The sequence below is a fragment of the Calypte anna genome, chromosome 1, assembly GCF_003957555.1.
Source record: "Calypte anna isolate BGI_N300 chromosome 1, bCalAnn1_v1.p, whole genome shotgun sequence".
Taxonomy (NCBI): Eukaryota; Metazoa; Chordata; class Aves; order Apodiformes; family Trochilidae; genus Calypte; species Calypte anna.
Window position 1 is genome coordinate 87,948,626 of NC_044244.1, and position 27,782 is coordinate 87,976,407.

The 27,782-nt window shown below is 47.8% G+C and overlaps 3 protein-coding genes across 3 annotated transcripts; 1 reads left to right on the forward strand and 2 right to left on the reverse strand.

The window, feature by feature from the left end:
- Positions 1-181: 181 nt before the first annotated feature.
- On the reverse strand, positions 182-2,400 carry EMG1 (EMG1 N1-specific pseudouridine methyltransferase). The gene is made up of 6 exons (XM_030449508.1): positions 2,240-2,400; positions 2,061-2,162; positions 1,630-1,771; positions 1,193-1,251; positions 868-1,017; positions 182-500 (listed from the first exon to the last, which is right to left on the reverse strand). Exons 1-6 carry the CDS (start codon positions 2,372-2,374, stop codon positions 387-389), a joined length of 702 nt encoding a protein of 233 aa, XP_030305368.1. The 5' UTR covers positions 2,375-2,400; the 3' UTR covers positions 182-386.
- A 180-nt stretch (positions 2,401-2,580) lies between these two features.
- Positions 2,581-8,710, forward strand: PHB2 (prohibitin 2). The gene is made up of 10 exons (XM_030458806.1): positions 2,581-2,772; positions 2,862-2,946; positions 3,037-3,116; positions 3,226-3,410; positions 5,194-5,323; positions 5,841-5,944; positions 6,374-6,451; positions 7,008-7,084; positions 7,320-7,325; positions 8,115-8,710. Exons 1-10 carry the CDS (start codon positions 2,646-2,648, stop codon positions 8,146-8,148), a joined length of 906 nt encoding a protein of 301 aa, XP_030314666.1. The 5' UTR covers positions 2,581-2,645; the 3' UTR covers positions 8,149-8,710.
- A 3,122-nt stretch (positions 8,711-11,832) lies between these two features.
- On the reverse strand, positions 11,833-27,264 carry PTPN6 (protein tyrosine phosphatase non-receptor type 6). The gene is made up of 17 exons (XM_030467951.1): positions 27,130-27,264; positions 26,860-26,937; positions 22,032-22,078; positions 21,638-21,760; positions 21,151-21,345; positions 17,859-18,081; positions 17,029-17,145; positions 16,757-16,870; positions 16,243-16,339; positions 15,697-15,776; positions 15,456-15,605; positions 15,217-15,348; positions 14,788-14,942; positions 13,974-14,041; positions 13,437-13,588; positions 12,655-12,752; positions 11,833-12,534 (listed from the first exon to the last, which is right to left on the reverse strand). Exons 3-17 carry the CDS (start codon positions 22,037-22,039, stop codon positions 12,426-12,428), a joined length of 1,821 nt encoding a protein of 606 aa, XP_030323811.1. The 5' UTR covers positions 22,040-22,078; positions 26,860-26,937; positions 27,130-27,264; the 3' UTR covers positions 11,833-12,425.
- Positions 27,265-27,782: the final 518 nt, after the last annotated feature.

Genomic DNA, 27,782 nt, shown 5'->3' on the forward strand with positions numbered 1-27,782 from the left:
CCCTGCTGCACACCACTGAGCAAGGTGATTCTACAGGACTGAGCAACACCAGCTGCGGGGTGGTAAGGGCACAGCTAGGAATTTCCATTCCCTGACAAATTTGGGTTGAGTCCCTGCTATAAAGGGATCGACCCTCCCTAGATACAAAACATGAGAAAGTCAAATACACAAGCACTCTTATAAAAAGTGGCCTTTAATACAAGGAAAAAAGGTCAAGGGGCTGTGCATTTAAAGTTTCATTGCTCCAGAAGCTACAAGGACAAAATAGAAGCCTTTTCCCTTCCAGGAGCCCAAAGTCCTCCAGGTCCACACCTAAGTAAGAGAACCTCTCCAGAATCTGGAGTCACTGTGTAAGAGTCCCTCAGGAAAGGAGCAGCAGCAGCAGCTCACACTACTCCCCAGACTTCCTCAAAGGCAGTAGTAATTTTAGCACATGTCAGGGCAGCAGAGAGGGGATAGTTGCTGATGGAGACCATCTTTTCTGTATAGTCAACATTGACCTAGGGAAAGGGAGGGGGGAAAAAAAAAAGTAAATCAAGCTGTAAGCTTTCACTTTGTCCCATCTCCATTCGTTGGAGAGGCACAGTAATTCTAAAAGACTGAAAAGAACCATAATAAAACACAACAGGACAACTGCAAGTCCTCACTAGTGCCCTCTCGTGGGAGAGAGGAAAGCCCCAAATGTAGCAGTCTTGGGCCTTTTTTTGGCAAGCCTACCTGTAGGGAAAAAGAGGGAGCGGGATATGGAGGGGGGGGGCAGGGAGGTGACCAAAAAGAGGGGAAAAAAAGAATCTCCATACTCAGAGCAAGAATTAAAGCGAGGTGATAGATATTTTATAACTCCAAGTAAAGGATATGTGTGCTTACCGACCCATGGGCAAAAGCTCCCACAACAATGGCAACTGGCTCTGCTGCAGGAACCAGCTCACGCAGATCTGACACCTTTGGCACTGCAAATGAGGTACCTATCTTCATACAGCCCACGGGGAGATGATCACTGACTGGATTTTTAATCACCTACAGAAAGTAGCAAGTTAATAGGGGCAGAGATGTAAGAGACCTTACTGTGTAGGCTAAGTTCATAGTTTCTATCAAAAATCAAGGGGTGTGGGGGAGGAAAGCACTCCTATATCACTTAAGTCCAAAGGAGAAGTGTTGCAACTTTACATGTGAACAGTCCAAGGATGTTTACCTTCAGTAACTTCTGAGGCCCATCCGCTGCTCGAACGCTGAGCTTATGCAGCAACTGAACTGGCAAGAAAAAACAATTACTTCATCTGTCTGTTCTTTTGCTGGAGGAATCCTCTCCTTACTCAGTGATCAGAGCTACAGATAGACGAGCCTTATCTTTACAGTTCCTAGCATCTTCTAAAGCAGTCCTTAAGAAATACTGATCAGGTAGTTACTTTGCTACTAGCAGAGTCCCATGCAGGGTTTCCCCACTGTGCCAAGGAACATGTGGTTGGACTGGACATGCTGAATTCACAAAAAGGCACTTATCATTTTCCTGGTCCTTTCTCTTTCACATTTTTAATGCTGGTGCAGCTTTCTGACCCTTCCAAAAATTCTCCCACTCCTAAACACCTGCTTCCATTATTCTGGGGCTGGTATAAAGTTTAAATCACTTACCCATAAGACCACAGAATCGATCAAAGGTTCTTGGGATTCTGGTTTGGGGATTGACTTCAATTAGAACATTCTTCTGGGTATGGATATAAACCTGCAGAAGACCAGCCCGATTCAGGGGGCTGTCCATAAGCATCAGGAGACTCTGAAACAGAAAAGGTGCAGGAGAGAGGACTCTTGGAAGACTTGAAGGTTAGGCCCCATGAATGCAGCAGAGACCGATGTTAAGGCAGAAAAGGAATTCGTCTAGACACGCGAATTCTACTGTAGTGCTGACCTAAAACAATCCCATACCCAAGCAGAGAGAGCTACTGAACTTGCAAACTGCAAGCACAGAGAAGCCCAAACTCCCCCCCGTTCCAGGGACACAAGCAGACCCGCACGCTTAGGGACAGCTCCTCCTTAAGCCGAGGAGCCGCGGCCGCCGCTGTTACCTGGTGGGTGATGTCGGGCCGCACCTCCCCGGGGTCCCGGCCGTTCCGCAGCAGCAGCGCTTTGTGCTTGTCGCAGTTAAGCAGCTCGAACGTCTTCCCCACCTAGGGCCAAACACAGACAGGTGGGCAGGGGCGCCCGCAGCCGCCGCTGGCCCGGCCGGGCCCCTCGCCGCCCGCACCTTCACGGTCTCCAGACTCGCCCCTTCCAGCACCACCAAGAGCCGTCGCTGCCCGCGGGGCCGCTTGGCCTGCACCGCAACCTCTTCAGCCGCCTCTTCCTCCTTCTCCCCACGCGGCCTCCCGGGCGCCGCCATTTCCTTTCCGCCGCGGATCGCGGCCCCGCCCGCCCGGCACCGGCAGCCCCGCCCCGGGCCGCCCTCCGCCTCCGCGGGTTACCCAAGATGGCGCCGGGAGTGCGCCGATAATCTCGCTCCGGCTGGACCCACTTCTGGAGACCGTGCGGACTCGCCGGAAGGCGGTGTGAGGGGGCGGTGGCACCTCCGGCGCCACGGTTTCCCGCCGGAGCGTTTTGGCGGCGGGAGGTTCCGGTGTCCTTCCCGGCGGGGCGCGCTGCGCGGCGCGGCCATGGCGCAGAACCTGAAGGACCTGGCGGGGCGGCTGCCGGCCGGGCCGCGCGGTGTCGGTACCGCCCTCAAGCTGCTGCTGGGCGCCGGCGCCCTGGCTTACGGCGTCCGCGAGTCCGTCTTTATCGGTGAGTTGTTCCGCAGGCACGCCTCCCCCTTCCCTCCCCTCCCGCGCCCTCTGCCCCTCCCGCGCTGACCGCGTCCCTTCTCCCCGCAGTGGAAGGCGGGCAGCGGGCCATCTTCTTCAACCGCATCGGCGGCGTCCAGCAGGACACCATCCTCGCTGAAGGGCTACACTTCAGGTAGGACCCAATTCCCCCACTCCCGGTTCGGCCCCAGAGCCCGGCCCCGGCGGCTGCCCGAGCCCTAACGCGCTTCCCGCCCCTCCGCAGGATCCCCTGGTTCCAGTACCCCATCATCTACGACATCCGAGCCCGTCCACGGAAAATCTCCTCCCCCACCGGCTCCAAAGGTGAGAGCGGCCCCTCGGGGCGGAACACGAGGCCCCAGACGGCGCCCGTGGGGCGGTCGGAGGGGGCAGGAGCCCGGCCCCGCTCACGCCTCTTTCCCCTCTTGTTCAGATTTGCAGATGGTGAACATTTCCTTGCGTGTTCTCACCCGCCCCAATGCCGCAGAGCTGCCCAGCATGTACCAGCGTCTGGGGCTGGACTACGAGGAGCGAGTGCTGCCTTCTATCGTTAATGAAGTTCTAAAGAGTGTAGTAGCCAAGTTTAATGCTTCACAGCTCATCACTCAGAGAGCACAGGTGAATTCTTTTGAAATAGACTTACACTCGGGTTGCAAAGAAACAGCTAAGCTGTATATGGAGAATGGGATAAGAGGTGAGGGATAACTGTTGTAGGTTAGTAGGTGATGCTCTCAAACAGAAAGGACATGGAACTATATCCTGATGACAGTTTGTTTGAATTAGATAGAAACACTAAGCCTGTGCCTCAGGCTTCTGAGAAGAAAATCTAATTCATCCAATTAGAGTGCAAACCTGCCACGTAATGCAATGAGGGGGGAGGGAGAGCTGATTTACATCAGATTTTACAGGTAATGGTTAAAACTGGGTTTAAATAGCTGTCTCTACGTGGGTTTGGGAAGAGTTTCAAAGCAAATTAAACTGTTCTAAAGGATCTGGAAAGCAAAGTAGATGAGCAGTTAACAAAACAGTAAATGCTTAGTAGTGGGTGCTATAGAAGAGTAGCCTATATTTGTGTTTAAAAAAGGATTAGAGAGTTATATGGGGGGTGTTGCAAAATAATAGAAATATTCAGCTTAAAAAAGCATATACCCCAAAGCCTGCATTCTGATAGTTTGGTTGGCAGAGATACTGAGAATATCAGTCTGTTGTCACAGCTGAGGGAGAGAGGAGTTGCTGGTTTTCTTTCAAAGGCTTTAGAGCAGATGCTGTGTGAGGCTGCTCAAGAAGATAACTTGTCGGAATCTGAAGTACAAAGCATCTCGTTGGTAGTTGCTGATCCACGACAAAAAAGCAAAGAGTAGAGCTCAGTGGCCATGTCTGGTTGTGAGAGCTGATCCATAGCAGGGACTTTAGGGCTTTTGCTAAGCCACACAGTGTCTGCTAAAAGGATTTGTAAAAGGTCATGTGTAAGGAGAGTGAGTGCAAAGGGAGGATGTGTTGGTCTGCAAGGGACTTGGTTATCCCTGAAATTTCTGAACAAACAGGATTGAATTTGCCATCTTGTAATATATTGATTACTGTAAAATGATATACTTTGAAACAGTTGATACTAGAAGATAACAAAGTGACTTTACATAGTTATTTGTTTGCAGTTCACTTAGTGAAGGTTTCCAGTGTCATTTTAGAATTCTGCTTAGAAACGGCTACAAAACCAGTAAAAGCAAATGCTGAATTCATCAAGGATATGACACTGTAGCAGTAAATTCTGTTTAAGTCAGTATTTGGTACACGATTTCTCAGCCTGTCTGAAAAAGATACTGGCATATTAAAATAGAATAATTCAAAGTATTTACCAAAAACGCTCATCTAAAGAGACTAAAAAAAGTGGTGTAGGCACACCAGAAAAGTAGCTACAGTAATTAAGAGATGTGATATGTGGTAAAACATATTACATAGTAACTTTTTTTTGCATCTGAATGCAAACACAAGTAGACAGCCAAACAGCAAAAAAAATGGAGAAGGAAATAGTGCCAAAAACATGTGTGGGAACTGTGGCACTCGATGTGGTAGGACGTGAAAGCAAAAAAAAAATTGTTTCAATAAGCTTTTTAAAATTATTTCTGCAATATTAATTGTGTAGTATAGTTAAGTACTATAAGTAAGCTGTCGTTTACTTTTGTCAGTGCTGGGTGTAGCTTTGTGTATACAGAGCAGTTTAGAGGCAACAGATTCTGAGATAAGCATTAATTAGTGTCCGTGGCTCAGGGTTTGCTTTAGGTGATGTCTTTCTAGGGCCCAGTGTGAATGAGCTGTGGAGGGCAGTCAGTGCTTCAGTTTTGGAGGTCAGGGGGACTGAGAAAAGGCTGTGTTTGTGACTCCTCCTGCTGTGCCTGTGTTCCAGGTGTCTCTGCTCATTAGACGAGAGCTGACAGAGAGAGCCAAGGATTTCAGCCTCATCCTGGATGATGTGGCTATCACAGAGCTCAGCTTCAGCCGCGAGTACACAGCGGCTGTGGAGGCAAAGCAAGTGGGTAAGTTCAGGCTGTGCCTGCAAAGGGTGGATTGCCTGGGCTTTTTTTATTGAATTATTAAACAGGAAGTGGATATGTGGGCTACAAGGTCACTGCTCCGTAAATCTGAGCCTCCTTAGTAACCAGAGCCAAATGGGATATTTTGTGAGTGTTACCAGAAGCTTTGGATGGTAGCAAATGGTGTTGGAGGGACTGAGATCCCAGGGTTCTTCTTCAGACTGGGACTCAGTCACTTAATATGAGGTTTATGTGTAGAGGTTCTGGATGCTGTTGATTTTATTTAAGAAAAATCTAAAGTATACTCAGATATGTTTCCTGTCTGTGGATGTCTGGATGCTCTTGATTTTATTTAAGAAAATGTGAAGTATACTCAGATACATTTCCTATTTGTGGATATGGCCCCAGAATGCTCTTAGTACTTTGGGAAGTGGAGTCCCAATGCCTCAGCTGTAGGTTTCTGGTGGAGAGCTCAGAAGGTGGGATCTCCTTCAAATGCTTTTGGCTGTTCTCTCTGCAGCCCAGCAGGAGGCACAGCGTGCCCAGTTCCTGGTGGAGAAGGCAAAGCAGGAGCAGAAGCAGAAGATTGTTCAGGCTGAAGGGGAAGCTACAGCTGCCAAGATGATATCCTGCCTTGGGAAATTTTGTGGATTTTGGCTTGTGAGCTGGACAGTCCTGTGAAGCTGTTGCGTTGGGCTCACACTTAAAAGATTGTTATCTGGTGATAGCTTCAAATAGGTCACTGTCATTAATTCCCTTACCCCTCCTCACCCCACCAACAGTTGAGCAGAGTGAGATTTATCTGAAGCTTTAGGACAGAGCAGAGAGGCCGTGAGCCTTCACTCTATGTTGTAAGGCTTAAGTTTTATCAGCTGAGTGTCTCCATAACCCACACTGTTCTTCTTCGATGGGAGAAGTAAAAATATGCCTGCCCAAAGGCCCAAGTTACTGGAGCTGAGACTGCTAAAATATTTGATGATACGGTTTAGGAAGAAACTTGGGGGTAGGCAGCTTCTCTTGGCATGCTTTTCCTTAATTTGTGCTCCCCCGTACCTCGGTGAAGCTCTCAGCAGGAACCCAGGCTACATCAAGCTACGGAAGATTCGAGCTGCTCAAAACATCTCAAAAACGGTGAGCACTGGGGCACAGAATTCCCTTTGTTCTTTTGCAGTCCTCGTGCTCTCCTCCCAGCCCAGTGGCCACGTGATGAATTTAAGGCGAATGTGACCTGCCCTGTCCTGATCTTTGTTCCTGTCCAGCCTCCCCTGCTCAAGGAGAGCTTAAGGTTTAGTTTGCAATGATCTTGCAATTAGGTGTGAGGGTAGGAGTTCATGCCCCCCACATACCAAAGCCAGATCCACATCAGAGTCCATCACCCACACCCACCTGCAGCCACCAAAAGCTCTTGGTTTCCTGCAGGCTGAAAGAGGGGTACAGATAAGCGTGGGATCAAAGGTCTGTCTGACAGAGAGACAGAATGAGCACCTTTAAGAAAGTCTGATGGCACTGGGATGGGAAGTCAGGAAGTTACAGACTTCTTTTGGGGAATTGTATTGATTTAACTGAGATTATAAGTGTATAAAACAAATGCTGGTTTTGGACCAGGACATGGATTACTTACTAGTGCTATTCCTCTGTGTGTATTTATACTCCTTTATGCCATCTCTGTAATGGCTTTCTTTTTCAGATTGCTGCCTCACAAAACCGTGTGTATCTCACAGCAGATAACTTGGTACTGAACCTTCAGGATGAGGGATTTACCAGGTAAAGGGGCGTGATGGCTGTTGTGGGTGGATTTACCTGTACCTTATCTGTGAAGCTGGATCCCTTTCTGGAGGTCTCTCAGGATCTTTTCTCTGAGAGGAGGCTGATGCCAGAGGACACAGACAAGTAGGGAGCAGTCTTACTGTGGAAATTGAGATTTCTGTTGAATCTAATCAATTTACTCCTGTTTTTCTTCCTTTTTTCCACCCTCCTTACTGCATCTCCTGACACACAGAGGAAGGTAAGACACTGTTTATTTTGATACTTTGTTAGTACTTGGAACAAGAGTGTTGATGTTTGCCTTGTGCCTGGGATGTGTCTGGCTTGGGCTTTCTTATCCCATCTCTACCACAGTTCCCACTTGGGATCTGAAGCTTGAAGCTTTCCTTGCAGAGGCCACACAAATGCCTACATCAGCTAGGAGACAGCTAGTAATTGGAGCTCTGTGTGTGTGGCCCAAAATGAACCTTGTGTGGAGGAGGCAGGAGCATCTTCTCACCTGTCCTCAGACAGACAGGGTGTCCTGCATTTATAGCAGAGAGGGCTCTCAGTTAGGTGATCTTAGAAGTTTTTGTTTGTTTGGGGTAACAGTCTCCAGGAAAGATTCTTCAGTTACTTTCTAAAAGCTTTCCAGTCCATGTTAGAAAATCCCATTCTCTGATTTCAGAACTGGCAGGAGTGTGGTGACTTTGCCTAATCTTTCCAATGTTTACTGGACAAAGCAGAGCCAGCTGAGCTAATAGCATGCAGCTAAAAGCTCAGTTTTCTTAGAATCAATAAAGGAAATCAAAGCTGGTTTCCATGAGATCTCTGATTTTTAAGATCCCTCTTCCTTAATTCTTACCAGATTCTGCCTTCCTCATTCTAGAATGCATAAGATGCTTTGAGACAATGCTTAGTAGTCCTTCACAGAGAGGACTTGCAAGTCCATATCCTTTGGATGTGACACCTCATATCCCAAGTCCATAGTGCAGGTCTGGTTCAGCTTTGTGCTTTCTGAACTAATTAATCCCTTCTGTCTCTCTTTCAGTGATAGTCTTTTAATCAAGCAAGGGAAGAAATGAAAGAAACTAAAACCTCCTAGAGCCAGCCTCGCTGACCAGCAGAAGATACAAGTGAGGAGTTTAGAACTGCCTCCACTAGCACCGTTTGCCCTCACTTTGAACTTATTAATCAAGTATCCAGATTTGGTTCCCATGCCTCTGCTCCATCTTTGGTGATCCAGTTACAGCTCTGCCCTTAGGCAGCTGTAATCCCTTCTTCATCCCACCAATTAAATTTGGGGAGAGAGCAGGGGTGCTTACTGGTGTTAACCCATGTGAATACAGTAATTCACCTTTAATCTTCATTAACCTTTAGAATTCTATAGGGTAAAATTGGAACTTTTTTATTCTTTTTTTTTTTTTTTTTTTTTTGCCAAGTGGGGGAGTTCTGCTGCCATCAGCACCAGGCTTTTTTTGTAGTGAATTTTGTTTCTCTTTCACTCTTGATCCCAAGAGAACCTGGGACTGAATTCAGGAAAATGTCATTCATTGGGTGCCTGTCACTGCTGGAATATCTATTTGTGTCACTGTCTGCTCAGTGATTCTTTCAAACATTTGTAAAAATTAAAACCTAAAAAATTTACACTTTGTCTAAGTGTGCTCAGTGCTGGAAAAAGAGGTTATTTTGCACAGGGAAAGGTGGAACAGAGCTTTGATTTGAAGACAGAATCAGGATGTTGGGAAAGGAGCAAGAGAAATACTTTGCTGTTCACTGTGAGATCACAGGGTGGGGAGAGAATGAGCAGGGGTGAATCCTCATATAGTTGCATGGGTGACAGAGCCAGTTTCTTACCTCTCTGTGCTAAAAATGAGTGTAGTGTTGCCTGCATTTCAGTGTCACAGCAACATGTATGTACTGTGTCCTGACCTCCACTGTCTAAGCATGTCTTGAGCAGGGACAGGGCTGGGGCTGTGACCATTCCCTGGGGAGGCTGACCACCTTCTCAGTGAAGAACTTTTCTCTAATGCAGCTTTACGCCATTCCCTTGTGTCCTGTTGCTGGACACCAAAAAGAAGAGATCAGAACCTCCCTCTCTGCTTCCCCTTGTGAGGCAGCAGTGAAGTCAGCTGAACAAAGCTGGTAGCCTCAGCTGCTCCTTAAAAATGCCTTATTTCACCATCTTTGTTGTCCTGCTTTGGACATATTCTAATATTTTTATATCCTTCTTATATTGTGGAGCACACAGTACTCAAGTTGAGACTGGGCCAATGCAGAGTGTAGTGGTACCATTACTTTAGACTGGTTAACTATACTGTGCCTTAGGGCCAGTGCTGCCCTGGGGTCTATTTTGCCAGACTGCACATTGGTGTACAACCATGAAAAGTTCTTGGTAGGTACCATGAACACATTAAGTTCTGGAACTGTAAACACAAATAAGGTTCTCAGAGTAACCTGATCTTGCTCCACAAGATGTCTTCATTTTCATGCTTTGGGTAGAGTTTAAGCTACCCATTTGCATGCCTTGCTTTAGGCTGTGGCTGCTTTTTAGAAAAGAAGTGGGTTGGGGCCTCTCCACTGATGCTACACAGGAGTGTAAAGCAAAGGTAGATAGTATGATTTTCTTCAAGTAGGTCTTCAGTCCTGTGGCTTAGAAGAGGGTGTCTGGCATTGTTTGGCAGTGAAGCAGTGCACCTCTACTCCATCTTAACTTCTCTGCCCCGTTTTTCTCACTGTCCCTTTTCCTCCCTTTTCCTCTAGTAGCAACAGAGTTGCAAAGCTAGCTTAAGTGCAGGTTCCTCTTGGCTCGTGGGATAGAGGAAGCTCTGGCACATGGGAAACGGTGTTCTCACAAAGTATCTGCTGTCTTCCAAACACTTCAACCGAGTTTCTTGCCCTATCAAACGACAGCAAGCAGTGTCCTTCCCCCCAGGATATCTTGTCTCAGGTATGTTTCCATCCCAGACAGGTTTCCCAGCTTCCTGTTTCAGAATCAGCTGCTGCACTCAAGAAGGATGAGATTGCTGCTGTGGCATCACTTCTGCCTTTGCTTGCTTGAAAGAGTTTGCAGCTAAGAACAGGCAGAATGTCTCCCAGGATGTGCAGGACAGCATCTGGCACTCATCCTCAGTGCTGTGATTTGTCCTTCATAAGCTTGTCTGTTGTTTAGACACAGGGTGAAGTTGTTTTTGCCTCTTTCCTCTTGTTCTTTCCTCCTGGCAGTGCATTATTGCTGTACCTGTACTGGGAAATGCTGCTCCCTGTGTTAGGATGGCTGAAGTCAATACCAATCGTTTCAGCTCCTTTGGACACTGTCTGGTCTTGTTTTGGCCCTGTTGATGTATTTGGCACCAGATCCAAGCAGGGAGTGTAGCTGAAGTTGCCTATATCATCCTGCCTGTCATCCTGACACTGCCCTGCCAATGGGGTTCCTGCTCCCTCCTGCCAAGTGCAGGAGTGCGGGCACCTCCTCTGGCAGGTGGCAGGGTGACCAGGATACAATGCTTGCTTCCAGCTGGTACTACACACCCAGGAGCTGCTTCCCCTGGTGTGTCACCTCACAGGCACATTGGCTGTTACCCCTGTAGTTACCCCTGTACCTCAGGTTACACGGAGCAGAGTTGGAGGCACATTTCACTCCTCTTTTCTACCCCTTCACCCATCTGGATTTTCATCCTGAACTGTGAACAAAGATGCCAGTCCTAAGATTCTTAGGCCAAAGTAGAGGATGATTGCATCTGACTTTAAAAGTGCTCAGTATGGTGCTGGGTCAGGCACCTGATGGGGATGATTGTGCAGTTATTTTCCTACAAAGGTTCTAGGTGTGGCTCAGACCAGACAAAGTTCCCACATTTCCAAGAATTCTTGGTCTGGGTCCTAGGTTACTTTGTGACCCATTTCAGACTTCCCTAATCAGGACTGAACTCTCCCTGCCATCAGCTCTAAGCAGGTCCTAGTCCAGGCTGCTGCTGCAAGTGGTGATACTACCATAGGGTCAGATCACCTGTGGCTTTGTCCTTGCAAGTACTGAAAACCTGCAAGGACAGAATTCTCCCTCTGGGCACCTCTTTGAATGTTGTCTGATAAAACCAGTCAGTGTTTATTCTAAGCCTCCTGAACTGCAATGTGGGACTGTTGCCTCTGGTATTATTATTATTTTACATTACCATCATCTTCTTACCACCTCTCTGTGTAGTAGTAGATGTGAGTTTCTTACCCCCTCAGCCTCCTTTTTACCAATCTAAATAATACAGTTCCTTTAGCTGCTCCTTGTAGGTGACTGACTTGTGTCTGTGAAGCCACAGTGTGGCCATGCTCTATTCTATCTTCTCCATGAAGACAAAGATTCATTTCTATCAAGTGGTACCTAGGAGGGAGCAGTCAGGAACCTACACTGTTTGCTGAAGTAACCCTTGTGACTTGCCCTGCAGCTCAGGTTGGCCACCACCAAAGAGATGTGATAGATGACAAAATGACTAATAATATGGGGGCACGAGGACTACTTTTCCAAATACTAAAATTTAAACACAAAAGCCTGCATCAAAGTTTGTTACAGCTCACTTTCTGTACTCAGACTTAGCTGACAACACTCAAGCCTCACACCAAGGAGCCATTATAATTGGTCACAGCCTCTGTCCAGGCACCTGGAGGCTGCAAACTAAGCTAGAGCCACTCTTCCAAGTCTTGGCAGGGCTGCAAGTGAAGCCAAGAGTACAGCTATGCTCAAAAAGAAAAAAAATTACAGGAAAAAACTTCTGGGACTCAGCATTCAAACAAATAATACGTTTATGTACAAAGGAGAAAACATGGCCTTCACATCGAATCCCAATATATTTACAGCATCTAATTGAAGGATCAAAGAGGTTGTAGAGAGGAGAGCTGGTATTAAGGCAGGAGGAATTTCCCACTGAGTTGCAGAGAAGCTGAGCTGAAACACACCAAAACCTCCATATTCTAAAAGCTAAGGCTACAGGTAACACTGACAGGCTAAACTCTCAGCAGTGGCAGAGGTATAGCTCCTATAAAGAGCTGCTTTAAGTCTTCCACAAGAAGACTGCTGAAGCTGACACAGCAGAGGTGAATTTGGGCCCCAGTGGGGAAAGAGGGGGAGTGATTTTTTTCTGTTAATGAGTAATGAAAGGTCACAAAAAGACTTTGCTGGCCTGCACAGACAAGGGACAATGAAGTCATCTGAGCTGGAAAGCAGTCTGGTTCAGGACACTTAAAGGTGTCACAGAAGAGAAGAGGAAGGCCTAATTCCAGTTCAAGAGTGGGGGATGTGAGACAGGCCAGCTTGGACATGAGCTCCAGTCATGCACCCCAGGTTCAAAACCCCCACAGGGATAGCTGCAAAGTATGCTTATTTTTTCTTTAGTGAGCTTTTCAGCTTCTTCTCTGAGGAGCGCTGTTTCCGCATCTTCTCCTCCTTTTTCCCCAAGTTCTCATAAACAGTTGACTCCTCTTTCTGCCTGTAAAACCAGGGAAGAACAAAGGAAAAAATGAGCAAGAGGAAAAAGCCAGCCAAGCCAGGAGGGAGACTATTGCTAGAGGCACACATGTCTGGGCCTCTGGTTTAGTTGAGCTCTTACTTGGAGGATTGTCGTGAAGCCTTGGCACGTGCATTCCTCATTGCAGGGGGGTAGGAAATGTTCCCATACTCAGACTCATTTGGTTTGCCTTTCTGAGACTACAGGAGAGAAAAAAAGCTGAGAAGAGTGTGGTCTGGGAGGAGCATGTAAGGCACCATGGAAGAGTCCTGGCTGTTTAGCCATGCCTCGTGCTAGGATCTCTGTGGAGTTTGGTGGACTGCTGAAATCCATGGGCACTCAGTGCACTCTGCCTGCTGCTGTCACACAGGTGAGCAGCAGAGGTGCAAATGCATCCTTGTACAGTGGTGAACAGTGGAGCAGCAGGTTTCTGGAATACCTGAGAGTGCCACAGGTTAGGTAAAGGGTATCAAACAGCAGCAGCTCCTGGATGCTGCTAGAGGCTACAAGGAGAGATAAAAGATGCACTTATGAGCTGGTAGGAGAAAATCCTGCAACTGAAGAACCAGGATGAGAAAGGCAGAGGAAAGGAGAGGGCAAAGTCTTTGCCTGTCCTAGATTCAGCTCGTAGCAACACAGCACTTGGTAGAGATATTAAATAGAACATACTTGAAATAACTGCATTAGAACTTACTGCTGTTTAGCAGTTCAGAGTAATGTTGGCCCATTAATTCTGAAGAGAGGAACAGGGACTCAAATTTTGGTGCACTATTGTAGTCTGTGTGGATCCCAGTGCTAGCTTAAAACCTGGGAAAGAGAGCTCAGAGCCAGCACCATCCAGGGCCTGGACTTACAGGAGAGGAAAGTACAGTCTTCTTTCTCACCTGGATAACTTCCAGCTTTTTCTTTGTTGCCTCTATGAACTGGCAGATGGCCATGTAGATGAACTTGTACTGGGCCTCTGTCTGCACCATCCCTGAGCGTTGGGCCCTCACCATCTGGATGGTCTTTTGGATGTCAATGTCACAGTCAAGTCCTGGAAAGAGGCACCAGAAAAGCTTGTGGATATGTTTGCTGGCTCCCTTTCCCAATTCTCCACCAAACCCAGCCACAGTGGAGGTCAGTCAAGATGTTTGCACCTCCCTCCACACTCTACTCCTGTATGGACCTCATATTCCTCCTTCTTGCTCAGCACCTTTCAAGTCTGGCCCTGGATAAGTGGATATGTGGAGATATGTGCAGTGGATAAGTGGATATGGTGCAGAGGTCCAGCAGCTGCCATATAGCAAGGACAGCACAAACATCTCATGGGTTGTGGTAGGACAACTTCCACATGACATTCATCCCTTTGCAGCTGGGCATAAAGGCACACCCTTACTGTGTAGGCCAGTTTACTTCAAAATACTCCGGAGTCCTCTTACCCTTGGTAGAGATTGTTTCCACTATCATATCAATGACAATGATAGTCCCAGTGCGGCCAATCCCAGCACTGCAAGGAGAGGACAAGCAGAGGTCAGAACAATGCAGCTCTTGAAACAAAATGCAACTACTGCTGGGGAAAGTTCTGGCACTTGTAGCAGCTGTTCACCAATGCCACAAAACATTCATGGATTCAACAGGCTAAGACTTTGGTTCACAGAATCACAGAATATTTAGGTTGGCAGAAATCTCCAAAATCATCCAGGCCAAACTTTGACTAACACCATAATCATCTACTACACCATGTCCTTAAGGACCAGGTCCAAATGCCTTTTAAATGCCTCCAGGGATGGTGACTCCACCACTGTCCTGGGCAGGCCATTCCAATGCCTGACAACCCTCTCAGTGAAAAAAAAATCCTAACATCCAGCCTAAACCTCCCCTGGCATTGCTTCCATCCCTTCCCTCTGGTCCTATCACAGTTCACTAAGGAGCAGAGGCTGTTTCCCTCTTTGCTCCACCCTTGAGGTGGTCGAAGAGAGCTCTAAGGTCTCCTCTCAGCCACCTCCAGACTGAACACCCCCAGCTCTCTCAGCTGCTCCTCACAGGACTTGTGCTCCAGGCCCTTCATGAGCTTTGTTGCCCTTAAACAACATTTGGGGTTAGTCTGGGGCATCAAAGAGAAAAAAGCAAATACTGGTGTGATATGCTTTACTCACAAGTCCTGGGGAACAGCTGGTGCAGCAGGACAGTCTTTCTATACCTCACCATAGATAAAGGATGGCGAACGCTTCAAACCCCAGCCTCTGTACCAACCTGCAATGCACCAGAATGGGCCCTGCCTCTGGGATGCTCTCTTGTTTCTGGTTTATTTGGTCGAGGAAGCTGAGCACTCCTCCTGGCTCGCTGGGTACACCATGGTCAGGCCAGCTCAGGTACTGATAGTGCCAGATCTCACGTACAGCTTTATCCTGATAATAACAAAACACCCCACTGGTGAAACTGCGACCCAGTCCCGTCCCAGGCCTCTGTCCCAGGGAGAGGTGGGTCTGAAGACAGAGATAATCTCTGTATCCTGTGCATTTCTTGGTGATTCCATCAGTGTGATTCCAGCCCAAACCAGGTGGGAATAGCAACCCCAAGAATGATACAAGAGCAGAATTATCCCAGCAGTTCCCAGCCTTAGCCATGCAGTGACATACAGACACCCAAGCTCAATGACAGCCCTCCAGCAGGCACACTCACATTATCCTTTGGACACACACAGAGGCGCCGCAGTTTGTATTCCAATGCATCGTGCTCCCCGGCGTTCTCCACGAGGTAGGGACCATATTCCTTTGTGTTGCCCATCTCTGGCCAGTAAGGCACACATTTGTTCTGTATGGGCAGAGAGGGCAGGGTGAGGACAGGCAGAAGGCAGGGGAGAAAAAGCAGAGCAGTGGTTGAAGAAGGCAGCTCCAAGGCATCTACAAGCTGCTACTTACTCTTCCTTTTTCAACCTCTCGTGTGGTCATCACAATAATGCGTGTGTTCTCCTGCCACACCATCTGCCAGAAGTCATTGACTGTGGCATCCAGGCAGCCCTGGCTAGCGATGTAGGTCTTGGTGCACTCATCTGGGCTGATCAGGTTGTTCTGAGCATGGACAGAAGAAGATCAGGAGGGCTTTAGGAGGAGACAGGCCTCCCCTCATTTTGGGCATATAGCCATTTTTCAAGAGTCTTACCTTGACATAGTTGGCATTGATATAGTCAGACCCTGGTACATTTGGGTCCCTTCCTTGGAGGATGACTCTGGAGTGATCAACTGAGGATGCAGTGAAAAAAGAAAAAAAAAAACAAAAAAACCAAAACCAAACACAACACACAAAAAAGGGCAATGAGATAATCTGTGCCCAGTTACAAGATGCTTCTTCACTACCCCACTCCACCTCATTCATGCTACCCAGTGCATGCAGTGTGCCCTATATTTTTACCTCTCCTTCTCTGGGGTCAGACCAATCTCACCACATTCTCCCATCTCTTTGCCCTTACAATGGACTGTCAGAAACTAATGACTCTGGTCCAGCCCTCCCTCCTTCCTTCAAGGACATGAAAAGCCTGTGACCTCTCATCTCAGCTCTTAAATCCTCAATGTCACACACACATCTTTTCACCCACTTTGGAAAATATAATGGGCTGAGGCAGGGCCAGAGATGGCTCAGACAGCTCTTCATTGTCTGTTTGTTTGAGGTGGTTTTGTTTTTTTTTCATGGCAGAGAAACAAGACTCACAGGGCAAGATGTTCTTGTATCGGTTCTTGCTCTTGTTTTCAGGTCTCTGACCCTCATGACGGTCAAACAGGTGCTTGGCTTCCTGTTTTTGCAGACTCTGAGAGCAGAAGAAAGAACAGTCATGGCAAGGTCACAATGTATGACCAGGGAGGGAGATGGGCACTCAGATGAACAGTGGTGACTGTGGGGACAGTGGGGCATCCTTGTGGGGAAGTAGAGAAGTGAAAAACAAATATAGACTTGAAAAGTCCAAGGCTCAGGCCCTTTCTATCTTGGTGATAGGTTCTCCCAACCATGAAAGGGCACATTTCTATCTCACTGGGTTCTCTTAAAGATGACACTCAGTCCCCAAGGGAACAGATGCCACATAGACTTCTTTCAGAGATAAATTGACGAGAATTTTCAAGACAACTGAAAAGCTTGTGTCCAGGAATAAATCAAGGATGGAGAATGAAGTCTGTGAACACACAGACTTCCCAAAAAGCCAGAATAATGTCCCCCAGTGCTTTCTTACATCAAATTCCTCCCAGAACCCAGCCTTGGATGTCTCCTCAGATTGACTCTTCTTGTTCAGTTCCTGCACTCTATTCTCAATGTCAGCAGCATTCACCCTCGTAGCATAGTAGGGCTGAGGATGTGAAAACACAATGGGTTGGCATGAGAGAGAGATCGCTGAAAAGCAAAGTGTTTTCTGTGTGCTGTGGAGAAAAGGAGGAGAGGGACACAAGCAGAAAGCAAGTGTGTCCCTCCAAAGGATCACTAGGAAACAGAGAAAAGGGGAATTACCTGCTTCAGGTACACAAAGGAGCCAGACACCTCCTCAATTCCAGTCTTCTTGTAGTGCTCCACCAGATCTGCCAAGGTGTCGAATGTTTCAGCACCTCCCACTGTGTAGCGTCCATTCTAAATAGAGGAAGAGTGTGTAACATCCCACTCATAACACTGCAACAGACCAAGCTGATAACGCTCAGGGAAAAGGTAACACTGGGGTGCAAAACCATAGGGACCACCCTGTGCCACCTAGAAAAGTTTCTACTCTGGAAGGGAGGTCAAATGGAAGTTTTCCCAGAGAACATCAAGTTCATAGCATGGTGAACTGACTCCTGTTCCCAGTGGGTGGAAGCCCAGAGAAAGTATATTTCCTCAGGTATATTTAAGGTCAGTTGCTCCCTCTCCTTGAAATCTCCCTCCACTCTGCATCATCCCCCATGAAAGGAATAGGAGAGCTTGTGATAGCCAGGTTGGTAACATCCTTCAGACTAAGAGTGGAGGCCTTGCAGATGCCACTCCTCCTCCGAGAGCTTTTGACCCTTTTGCTGCGCTTGTAATTAGATTGTGAATTCTTCTCTTTCTTCCAGCACAAACTCCTTGTACTGGAGTTCTCAGTCACACTGAGCCCTCTTTCCTCCAGTGCCTGAATGCCCAAAACTGCCATTGGTCACCCAGGCTGAGGCAAGGACAAAAGGAACCTGCAAGGTGACAGCACTTTGATCCAAATTCAGAAACACTGCTGGTGGTATCCAAGCTGACAGGCCCCCAGCTTTCGAGGACATGATCATTAGATATCTGCAGAGACCTCTTCCACTCCCTTTCCTTTTTCTCCCCCAACTACTCACCTCACACATGATCTTGATGTGAGTGACTTTGAGCCGTGCCCCAGAGGCACTGGTTGCCCCAGCTGCTGAAGCATCAGACCCAGGTTTAAGCTGGTCAGTGAGGACAGACAAGACAAAATCTCCAGGTTTGCTGAGGCTCTCCCGCACCAAGAAGGTCCAAGGGGTGGCTTTGGCCTGGAGAAGTGACTCAGCTGCAGAGCCTGACAGGTGCCCATGATACCACCTAGGAAAAAACAACAGAGGGACAGAAGAGAGGTGGAGATGCAGTAAAGTGTGATGAGTGAAGAGCAACAAGACTGGGGAAGGCTGAAGGGGGAAGAAAGGAAGGGGGAGACAGAGGGAAAGAGAGAAGGAAGGAAGGAAGGAAACCAAGAGATTTTGGGAAAAGCAGATGATACAAAATGAAGTAGAGAGCTGTCAAAAAAGGGGTTAAAGTGGAGGTAGAAGGGACCTGGTGAGCAGAATGCTGGTACCAGAGTGCATGGTGGGAAAGTACCAAGTGTGATCCAGTGGTGAGATACACCCAAGCAGAGGTCAGCTCTGCTTGCTGGCTTGAAGGCCAACTGGGAGAGGGTAGTCTATGGGTTTTTGCACCTCCAAGCATTACTGGGATTCTAGCCTTACTGCTGCAAGATGCTCTGGGAAGTCAAATACCAGGGAAACAAAAAAACCCCAGTGAGTCAGAAACTCTTCTCATAGGATTTAGCGGCACCTAAATGTCTGTATGATCAGATCCATTACAGAACCATCCAAGCAACATCTCCTTCTGAAACTTGGCTCCTTCTTCAATCAAAGGGTAATTCCCATTACTGTAGCAATCAGCCTTGCCATGGGAGTGAATGCCAGGGAGTGAATGCCAGGAGCACATTATTCTGCTCCATTCACTTATCACTGTTGTTGATCCATGTGCACAATCCTGTCCTCAATGCAAACACCCAGTCAGCAATTCCTTCTCTCCTCCCAGCACACGGTGAAGAGCCTCTCCATCTGACCAAGGTGCTCTCTGCCCTGCTGTAGGGTGCAGAGGGATACAAACATGGTGCAAATGTCACAGCTGCTGCTAAGCACCTTCCCACTGACAAAGGTCTCTGGGAGAGCGTGTGCCTGCCTGATGGGATCTCACTGCACTGTGCCATATGTGTGCAAGTGAAGCTCATCAGGAGCAGGCTTCTGAAGGGACTCCTACTGGAGGGCTCTTAGCCCTGCAGAAACTCCACATGTGACCCAGGTTGTCTATGTGCAGATCCTCTAGTTCTTCATGCCTGTCCCAAGTTTCACAGACTCTTTGGGCCACATCAGAAGGTCCTGGGAGCACTGCCAAGCAGAGATCCAAAAGCTCATGTTCACTGCAGCTCTGCCCTGTTTCCACAATAGCTGCTTGGAAGCTGGAGCTAGAGATCCAAATTACAGAAAGTTAAGAGCTATGAAGTGTCCCAGGCACTGGAAAATGCTCTATTATCATCCTACTCCTTCCAGTACCCATTTGCTGGTGGAGTCTTGGATGGGTTGGGACCTGTGTCAGCCCAGCTGCCACCACAGCCCTGGTGCTCCTGCCCTGGCCCCTTCCCTTCTTCCCAGCTGGTTGTCAGGGTGGGGCTTTGGGCCCTTCTCCTCCAGCAGGGATGGACCTCATTCAAGGAAGTCCCCCTGGCCCTGGGACATCCCCATCTCCACCTGGAGCCATGTGCTGGGCTCTGTGTTCAGGGGCCTTTGCAGCATGGCTGCTGTGCCAGCTGACAGCCATGGTCACTCCAGCTCTGTCCACTTCCCAAGGGCTGCTTCAGCAGCTGGAGACAGACCCACTTTTGTCCATCTCCCCTCATGAACAGCATTTCATAAGCAGGTAGCTGTTGCATCAGGCTGACTTAAAATGCCTCTCCCTGCTCCTGCTCGCACAGGTACTGCAATAAGCACCAGCCGTGCTTCATACATCACTGCACACACTCCCACCAAGGCCAAGCTGATGCTCAGCAGAAAAGCCAGACTGGTTAAAAGCCATGGGAGTGGGTCTGCTGCCTATAGAGCAGCTAAGAGCAGAGGGCTGGTGTCTACGATGAACTTTGCATTGCTAGGGCTACCTGTTACCAAAAATTGAAATGGAGTTCAGGAGGCCATGCCCCAGTCACAGAAGAAGCCAGGGCATGCATTCACCCCTGCATCTGGCCAGAGCAACACATTCTTGTACACAACATCTAGGAACAATTTTGACAGCAAGATGATGTGCCCTGGCAAGTAACTTCTTCTGATCCTCACCACTGCTGCAAGAAGTAGCTGGTGACATCCATTGCACAGCACTCAGTTTCTGATCCTCCTCCCAAAGAAGGCTCCAGCCACCATGTGCAGGTAGGTGGTCAGATGCCCCCCAGGGAACTGTTGAGCCCTTCTGCTCATCAAAGTGGTCTCCAGGCCTCCCCTCCACAGGTAAGAAAGGGGTTAATGGGCCCCATTCCCCCCTCCCTTCCCCCAGCAGAACCCAACTCTTCAAAGCCACGTGATGGAAAATCACTTGGGGAGAGAGTGAGAGGAGCTTTCGTAATTGCCTGGTAGGGGGAGAAGTTTCCAACCGCAGGGAGGAAGGGAGGAAACTGCAGGGCTGCAACAAAATGGCCTTGAATGGAGAGGACAGCCTGTGTGCAGGCACTGGCCCCTCTGCTGACAGAATCCAGAGTAAGCATGGGGGTGTACCCAGGAGCTTCACCCAGGGCATCTTTGCTTCCTGTCTCCAGGTGCTAAGGAGGACCTTCCTGCCCCAGAGCACATGGAGACTGCTCCCCAAGTTGCATCAAAAAGCCTGAAAGCACAAGGCTAAGGCAAAACCACCTGATTTGATTTAGGAACTGAGTGTCAGAGACATATGCAAAGCAGAGACAGGAAGGAGACTAAGCAGGCTAGGAATAGTAGGGGAACACGGTCCTGCTCTCAGCTGTGTTAGTCACCCAGGCCTGGAATAACCAAAGAGGTTTGGGGCAAGGTTGAGAGCTCTCGCATAACATGTCACTCTACAGCCCATTGCAGACCTCTAACTATCACCACAACCTTTTCTTTAAGAAACAGCATATAAATAGCAAAGACAACAGGAAACCACAAGTAAAATTAGAGCCCTCTTATGTCTGCTGTGATGTGTCAAGCTATGTCCAACTGGGAATGCTGCCCCCATAGGAGGGCATGGGAGGCAGAAGACTCTCTTTGCCAGGATTTGCCCTGGTGGTGCATAAAGGGCAAAAAGAAGCCATGAAACACAGAGGAGGTTTCATCACAGACAGACCACAGAAAGACTCTGCTTTCTCCTTACCTCTCTGTAGTGGGGTCGGAACAGTTGAGCGGGTATCGCAAATCAATGATGGTTCCATCTTTGTCCTGCAGCGAGCCCTGCTGCTGTGTGTAGTATTCCACAAGTTCTGATAAGGTGGCAAACTTCTCCCCTCCATAAAGGTCATAGAAATCCCCAGTATTCTGGATGCGGATGTGGGTTACCTGGTCACCAACCCTGTGGGATGATGCACAAAGAAGTCCAGTGAGGCAGTTGGAAAAGAGGCAGAAAATGTTCTGCATTACCTCCTGCTGTGGAACCAGAGAAAACCATCCCAGTGAAAGGAGATGACTGGAAAGATAAGCTCCTGGAGCAACTCAGGGGAGTGTCTAGAAGATGCCATGAAGCCCAGATCCTTTTAGAACTTGGGAAGAACTTGGGATGACAAGATGCCGTAGAATATGTGAGGATCTAAGCATTCTGCATATGTAACCTTGGAAAGACAGAAGTTGAGATCCAAGTTACTTACCGAACTGAAAGAGAAAAATCCCCCTGATTCTTCCGACTGGGTCTGGCCAGGAAGCTCCCATGGACACCTCGACCCTTCAGTAAGGCTTCAGCTTCCAGCCCACTCAGGTCACGGTGAAACCACCTAGTAGAGGAGATAAAAGCAGGAACAAGTGAATAAAAAAGGCCAGGCACTATTCTGGAGACCTGTATGGTGAAGAATGGTTCCCAGTCAGCAGCCCTAGAGGTACCCATACAGGTGACAGACAACAGCAGCAGCTCTTCCTACCTGATACCTCCCCCAGCTTCTGAAAGTTTTCCATTGCAATACAATTTCCAGGACTATCACTCCACCTGATTTGTCCTACTTTCTCTTTACACACACACACACACACACACTTCTCAGTCCCTCTTACCTCACCATCGTGGAGGGCAAAAGAAGAGGGATCCAAGTGGCTACCACCTAAGCAACTCAAAAAACACAGAGAAAAAATCAGTTTGCACTGGAGAGAAAAGGGAAGTCGGAGGTCTGTGTCAGAGCACCCAACACGAAGCTGCTTCTGTCCCTCTTGGGAGCTGGCCATGTATCTCTCCTGGCGTCTTCCGTCAGTCCCTCCAGACCCTCTCCATCCACCTGTTTCTGGATACGTGCTGTGATCACTGGCCCTCCCTGCAGTGCTGGTGGCCACCTGTGTGGGTGGGCACGCGCGGCTCCAGGAACAGGAAGCACTCTGAGCCATTGGCTCCCCAGCCCCAAGCTGCTTTACACACACTTCTGCTTCTCCTTTTGTGTCTTTCCTCCCCATCCCCCCTGTTATTCTTGGGTTCCCGTCTTTTTTTTCATACCAGAGTTGACACTGTGGATGCATCTCGAGTCCCAGCCTTGCTCCCAAAATTCAGTTCTGCACATCCTCTGTTCCCCTTCTTCCTCAAGAAGCCAGCGAGAGGAATGAGTTCTCCTCAACCTCAAGCCCTTGCCACAGTGCCAAGGGGACCACAGCTGCCCAGGGGCACCCACACACCTGAAAGGCTGAAGCAGGCAGCACACTCTAGGACACTCATTGAGCAATGAAGCACCCTACCACGGCACACCTGCCCACGGCTTGGCTCTGCTGGGCTGCCCTCAGCCACACAGCTGAAATCCTCCATACTCCAGCTTGTTGATGAACTCTCTGGCAGGGAAGCATCCTCTGCTCTGAGTAACCACAGGGGGAATCTGTGCAAACCCAGTGCTGCAGACTTCAAGGTCCAAGCCTGCACTCTGCCTTCTTGAAAACTGCTTGCTGTGGAGTGCCACCCGTGGGAGCAGTGGTAGCTCCAAAGGGATGGGGTGGGAAGAGGTGCTGAACCCGCCCACAAAAGCAGACAGAGAACAGGACTACTGCCTACAGTGGGCTCACACAGCACCAAGAAATCTTAGCCCAGGACCCTCCAAATCCCAGAACACCATACAGATGAGGCCAAAGCTACCAACCTGGACAGCCAGTTACAAAGAAAAAACCCTAAGAATTTCCAGTTACCTAGTAATTTCCAGCTGTGGCCCATAGTGGGCCTTTTCCACAGCACTGGTTTAAAGATCTGCAGCTCTCATGAAAGAAGGGGAGCTAAGCAGTGGCCAAAGAGGGCAATCCAGCTGGCAAATAAGGCTGACTTTTTTCTGGGTTGTCCCAGATACTCTGTGTGGTGGTGTGGGCAGCAGGAGCAGGAAAAGACTTGTTAATTTCAAGTATCAGCAGCTGTAGACTTCTCTGCACACCACCAGACTGGGAAATCCTGCAAAAACCTAAGCAGGCTGCTAGCAATGATTGAGATAAAACTAATGGCCGAAACAGAAAACAATATCAAAGGGAAGTACAGGAGAGATGAGTGGGAAGCTAAACTTCATTGCTAGAAAAGCAGTCCAGGCACCTACAACAGCTTCTAGTTTCACACATGTGATGAGCTGGCTGTGAGCTGCAGGGATCCAGCTGTACTGACTTAGAACTGATGTTAAAAAAGGAGATTTTAAATGCACAGAGACATGTAGTTCAAGGGAACGACTTATCTACAAAGTTGTAGAAGTTGCATCAGAAAGGCTGTACCTAAATCAGAGCCAGTCTAGAAAATACTGTTTAGTGATAGGAGAGAAATGGCAGGAATTTGTGGCAGAAGTCCCAAAAGAGAATTCCAGATATAAAAAGAGTATTGGATTATATAGAGCTGGTACAAAGACATGGTAGACAAAAATAAAAATAAAACCTATGCACCCCTACACCTTATGAACTGGTTGAAGAAGAAAATCTGCCTGAGAAAGAGAACGTTAGTGGGACACAGGGGAATGGAAAGAACAAGGTAGCAAAGAGCCCAGATTAGAACAGAAAGGATGAGCTAGCACTAAACCCATGCAATTCGGCATCCTACAGTAGGAAAAGCCACAGGGTGCAATGTAACCCACATGTGGTGGATGACAAATCCCAGATCACATAATTTACAGAATGAATTTATACTTCTGGTTGCTTTCAGCTCAAAAAAAAGGACTGGATGCACAAGCTGCCTCGGTGTCTTTAATCTGGACCATCTAATTAAAAACCACCAAGGAGGAGCTCCTGCTGGTAAGGGATGCAAATATCACAGTAGAAAAGCAAATGGTTGGTATTTGTAAGGTTGCTCTCCTAAATGGCTGCAGTATGCAACAGCAGACTATAACTGAGCTGTGAAAATATCTTAATACAATTAACAGGTTGAAAGATTTCAGCAGGTACAACATTCCTATGCTGTTCTTTCTTTGGCTTTCAGTTCAAGACAGGTGGCAGAACGTCACCTTGTAAACCCTTTGTGAAGCCAAGCTACAGCTACCACAGGAACAAATTTTGAGGAGATGATAAGTGAAAGAGCTAATTAAAATACACCCATATCTGACATTCTGTAGAAAAGATACTGAGAAACTGAACAGAATCCAGTACAAGGCCACCTAGGAGCCTGGAGCACAGCAGATGGAGGGAGCTGAGGCTTTTCAGCCTGGAGAAAGGATGCTTACGGGGAGGGGGGGGTGGTTAACAGTTGCCTGAGACTACCTAGAGGGAAACTGGGGAATTTAAAGCCGCATTCTTGGTGGGACACAGCAAAAGGACAAGAGGCAACAGGCATAACTTGCAGCAATGGGAATTCTGATTAGGTATGAGGAAAAACTGCACACACACTCCTCCCCACAGGTGCCCCAGAGAGGCTGGGAAATCTGCACTCTTGCACATGCTCAGGACTCACCTGAACAAGGTGCTGAGCAAACAGAGGTAGCTTTGGGTTAGCTCTGCTGTGAGCAGGGGGTTGGACTCTGGGATCCAAATGTCAAAGTGGTTGTTGAAGGAAGGATAAAGGAAGAGTTTCTATCCCCTCCCTAAACCTCTGCAGCTACTTGAAGAGTCAACCATCAAATCCATAATAAATTTAGCATTCTTTGGCAAGAACTTCATTGCTCAGCTACAGAGCAACCCCCTCCTTTGGCTTGCTTATTAACCTATACATCTGGCTGTTGTAAAGAGAAAATTATCTGATTCCTGATTCCTATTCACCCCCTCCTAGCTGATCATGATTTTATAGACCTTTTATTTTTTGTATCCTTCCTGAGGTCTTTCCCAGGCTGAAGACTCCAACCCTATTAACATGTTCTTCACACAGAGCTTTTCTACACCTCTGATGTTTCCAACTCTGTTATGTTGTTTTGTAGATAAGGGTGAAGGGTGGCACACAACTGCAGCATTCAAGAGGCTGGAGAGATATATATGTGTGTGTATACATACATGTATGTGTATGGACAAATACAGAGAGAGAGAGACACAGTTTTGATTCCTTCTATTTGTTCACTAAAACCACACAGTAAGTTAACATGGACTTATATATGATCCTAGTCTTACTCCAGAGTGGTTATGATTAATTTACAGCTCATTGTTTTATATTTAAATTTTGAATTATTTTTCTCCATGAATATTGTTTTACAGATGCCTGGTTTTATTTCATCTGCTATTCTCTGTTCATCTGTCCATTCACTTACTATCACATGGTCCTTCTCCAATTTTTCAGTCAGCTCCCACCCTATTATCCTGAACAACTTCCTAGTATCAGCCAATTTTGTCACCTCACCATCCAAGCTCTATTTCTAGGTCATTTGGGAATATGCTGAATGGTATATATTTCAGGTTAGGCCTCTGTGATCTGACCACTGATTAATTCCCTTTGCTGAAAAAAATAGATGTTTATTTCCACCTTCTCTGTCTGTTTTCTACTAATTCTTTATCCAAGAAAAAATTTGTCTTCCTTCTTATGCTATGACTGTAGCTTTATTTAAAAATTTCAATGTGAAAAGCTCATTAAATCACTTTTTTTAGAATCCAAGGAAACTATCAGCCAGATCTCCCTTATCCACAAGCTTGCTAAGTCCCTCAGAAAACAAGACAGGATTTTCCTTTACAAAAGCAGATGCTGACTCTTTCTTTAATATCACTTCCATTGCTTTCTGTTCTACTTTCCACTCTCTTGCCCAGATACAAACTTTATTGGTCTGTGTTTCCCTCACATGTGGGGTATCTCATTTGGAGCCCATTTTGAAACTCAGCACCGCATTTGTCACTTTCATTTCTCAGCACTGAGATAATGTTAGACAAGAGGTTTTGCTATTCTACACAGAACTGTATTGTAATTCAGTTGTTAGTGCAGACTGAAGGCCACCTGAGCTCAAGGAATGGGCTGATGGACCATCATCCTGTGACTTGCCCAGCTGAGATGCTGTCTGTCAGGCCACAGGACCCCAGGACAGTGCTGGAGCAGATCCTTACACAGATCCTTACACAGAGTAATGCTAGTGTGAATCCCACTTCCTTACATTGTGCCATTGCAGTCTCCAGAGCAAAAATAAAACATTTGGACTGACCATGAAGATTTTATGGCCTGCTGCTTTATCAAGGGCTATCAAGACTGTAGGGAGCCAAGAAATAACCAGGATTAATAAGGTCAGCCACCTGTTCTCTGTACAAAAACATTTTGTGGAGCTGTCAGAGTAGCCAAAGCAAAATGGGCAACCAAGCCCTGCTGCTCTTTATCGAAGTGAGAAGAAGCAACAGCAACAGCAATCCCAAGTTCTGGCTTTCCTGGAGCTCTTATTAGAAGGTGGTTTATTTCCCTTCTGTGCCCAATCCCTACTGCCAGTATTTGTTTTTTTTTCTCACCAACAGCTCTTGTTTTCTTCCCCTGGCTAGTGTTCACAGCACTCACCCGCAAGATGGCATCAGGATCTTGACACAGATCCCTGCTGACGGGGCACTGACAGCAGCAGGTGTAGGAGGTGTCCTACTAAAGGAAATAAGGTGATATTGGAATTATCAAGTATCTTGAGATGGACTTGGGGGAGACATCAAAGACCTTGATGGAGGAGGGGTGGATTTGCACCTTCCCGGCAGGGCTGGATGCCCATGAGGGTGAGTGCCACAGCTCTGGAGAAGCAGCTGGCAGTGCCTGGGAGCTGCGGCACCTCCTGTGACTCACCTGTGTCTGATCTGCACAGACAGAGTCCTGAACTCTGCCTGTTCCTAGGAGGACTAAGAAGAAGGTAGCTCCAGGTCAGGCAAACCACAGGCCTCGAGCAGAGGACTTAATTTTCACCATTTGCAAAGCACTTCCTGGGCTGTGGTTAATGAATAATTAGAGGGGTGGGGGAAGGCCAAGGCCAAGCTGGGAGAGGTGGATGAGAGACGGAAGGGACTGACTGCTCTTCCTGCCTCCTATCCCCGAAGCTCACGCCCTTGCTGGCTACATTCCTGCCTGGTTTGTAACCGGCAGGCACAGAAGGCAAAACGGGCAGCAGCTCTCACACCGGGACTGCAGCTTGCTGCTCTCCTTGGCCTGTCTTCTTCACACCCAGCCCAGCCATCCTGGCCCCCATCACCCTCACCAAAGCCTCCTAGGGCAGCAGGCTACAAGCAGATGTATCTGATGCCCCCTCAATCAAATCAACTTGGAAGCCTCATACTGGACCATGGCTGCTCTGCTAGGTTTGTCTGTCTGTGGTCTCAGAAGACACAAGATAGAATTTTATGCCTGTGTTGTTCTAACCCAGGCTGCAGACACAAGGGGCAAGCCCAGCCTTCCCACAACAGGTCACTCCTTGTTGCATTTCTCTGCCACCTTTTTCATCACAG

Excerpts from the sequence above, each read along its gene's own strand:
- PTPN6 (XM_030467951.1), bottom strand. Across the intron at positions 16,871-17,028 it reads CCTTTGTGTACCTGAAGCAG|CCCTACTATGCTACGAGGGT; the intron begins GTAATTCCCCTT and ends TCACATCCTCAG. Across the intron at positions 12,535-12,654 it reads GCTTCACGACAATCCTCCAA|GCAGAAAGAGGAGTCAACTG; the intron begins GTAAGAGCTCAA and ends CTGGTTTTACAG.
- EMG1 (XM_030449508.1), bottom strand. The coding sequence starts at position 2,374 with ATGGCGGCGCCCGGGAGGCCGCGTGGGGAGAAGGAGGAAGAGGCGGCT. Across the intron at positions 2,163-2,239 it reads CGAGTCTGGAGACCGTGAAG|GTGGGGAAGACGTTCGAGCT; the intron begins GTGCGGGCGGCG and ends GTTTGGCCCTAG. Across the intron at positions 1,018-1,192 it reads GGCCTCAGAAGTTACTGAAG|GTGATTAAAAATCCAGTCAG; the intron begins GTAAACATCCTT and ends TACTTTCTGTAG.
- PHB2 (XM_030458806.1), top strand. The coding sequence starts at position 2,646 with ATGGCGCAGAACCTGAAGGACCTGGCGGGGCGGCTGCCGGCCGGGCCG. Across the intron at positions 2,773-2,861 it reads CCGCGAGTCCGTCTTTATCG|TGGAAGGCGGGCAGCGGGCC; the intron begins GTGAGTTGTTCC and ends TTCTCCCCGCAG. Across the intron at positions 5,324-5,840 it reads TGTGGAGGCAAAGCAAGTGG|CCCAGCAGGAGGCACAGCGT; the intron begins GTAAGTTCAGGC and ends TTCTCTCTGCAG.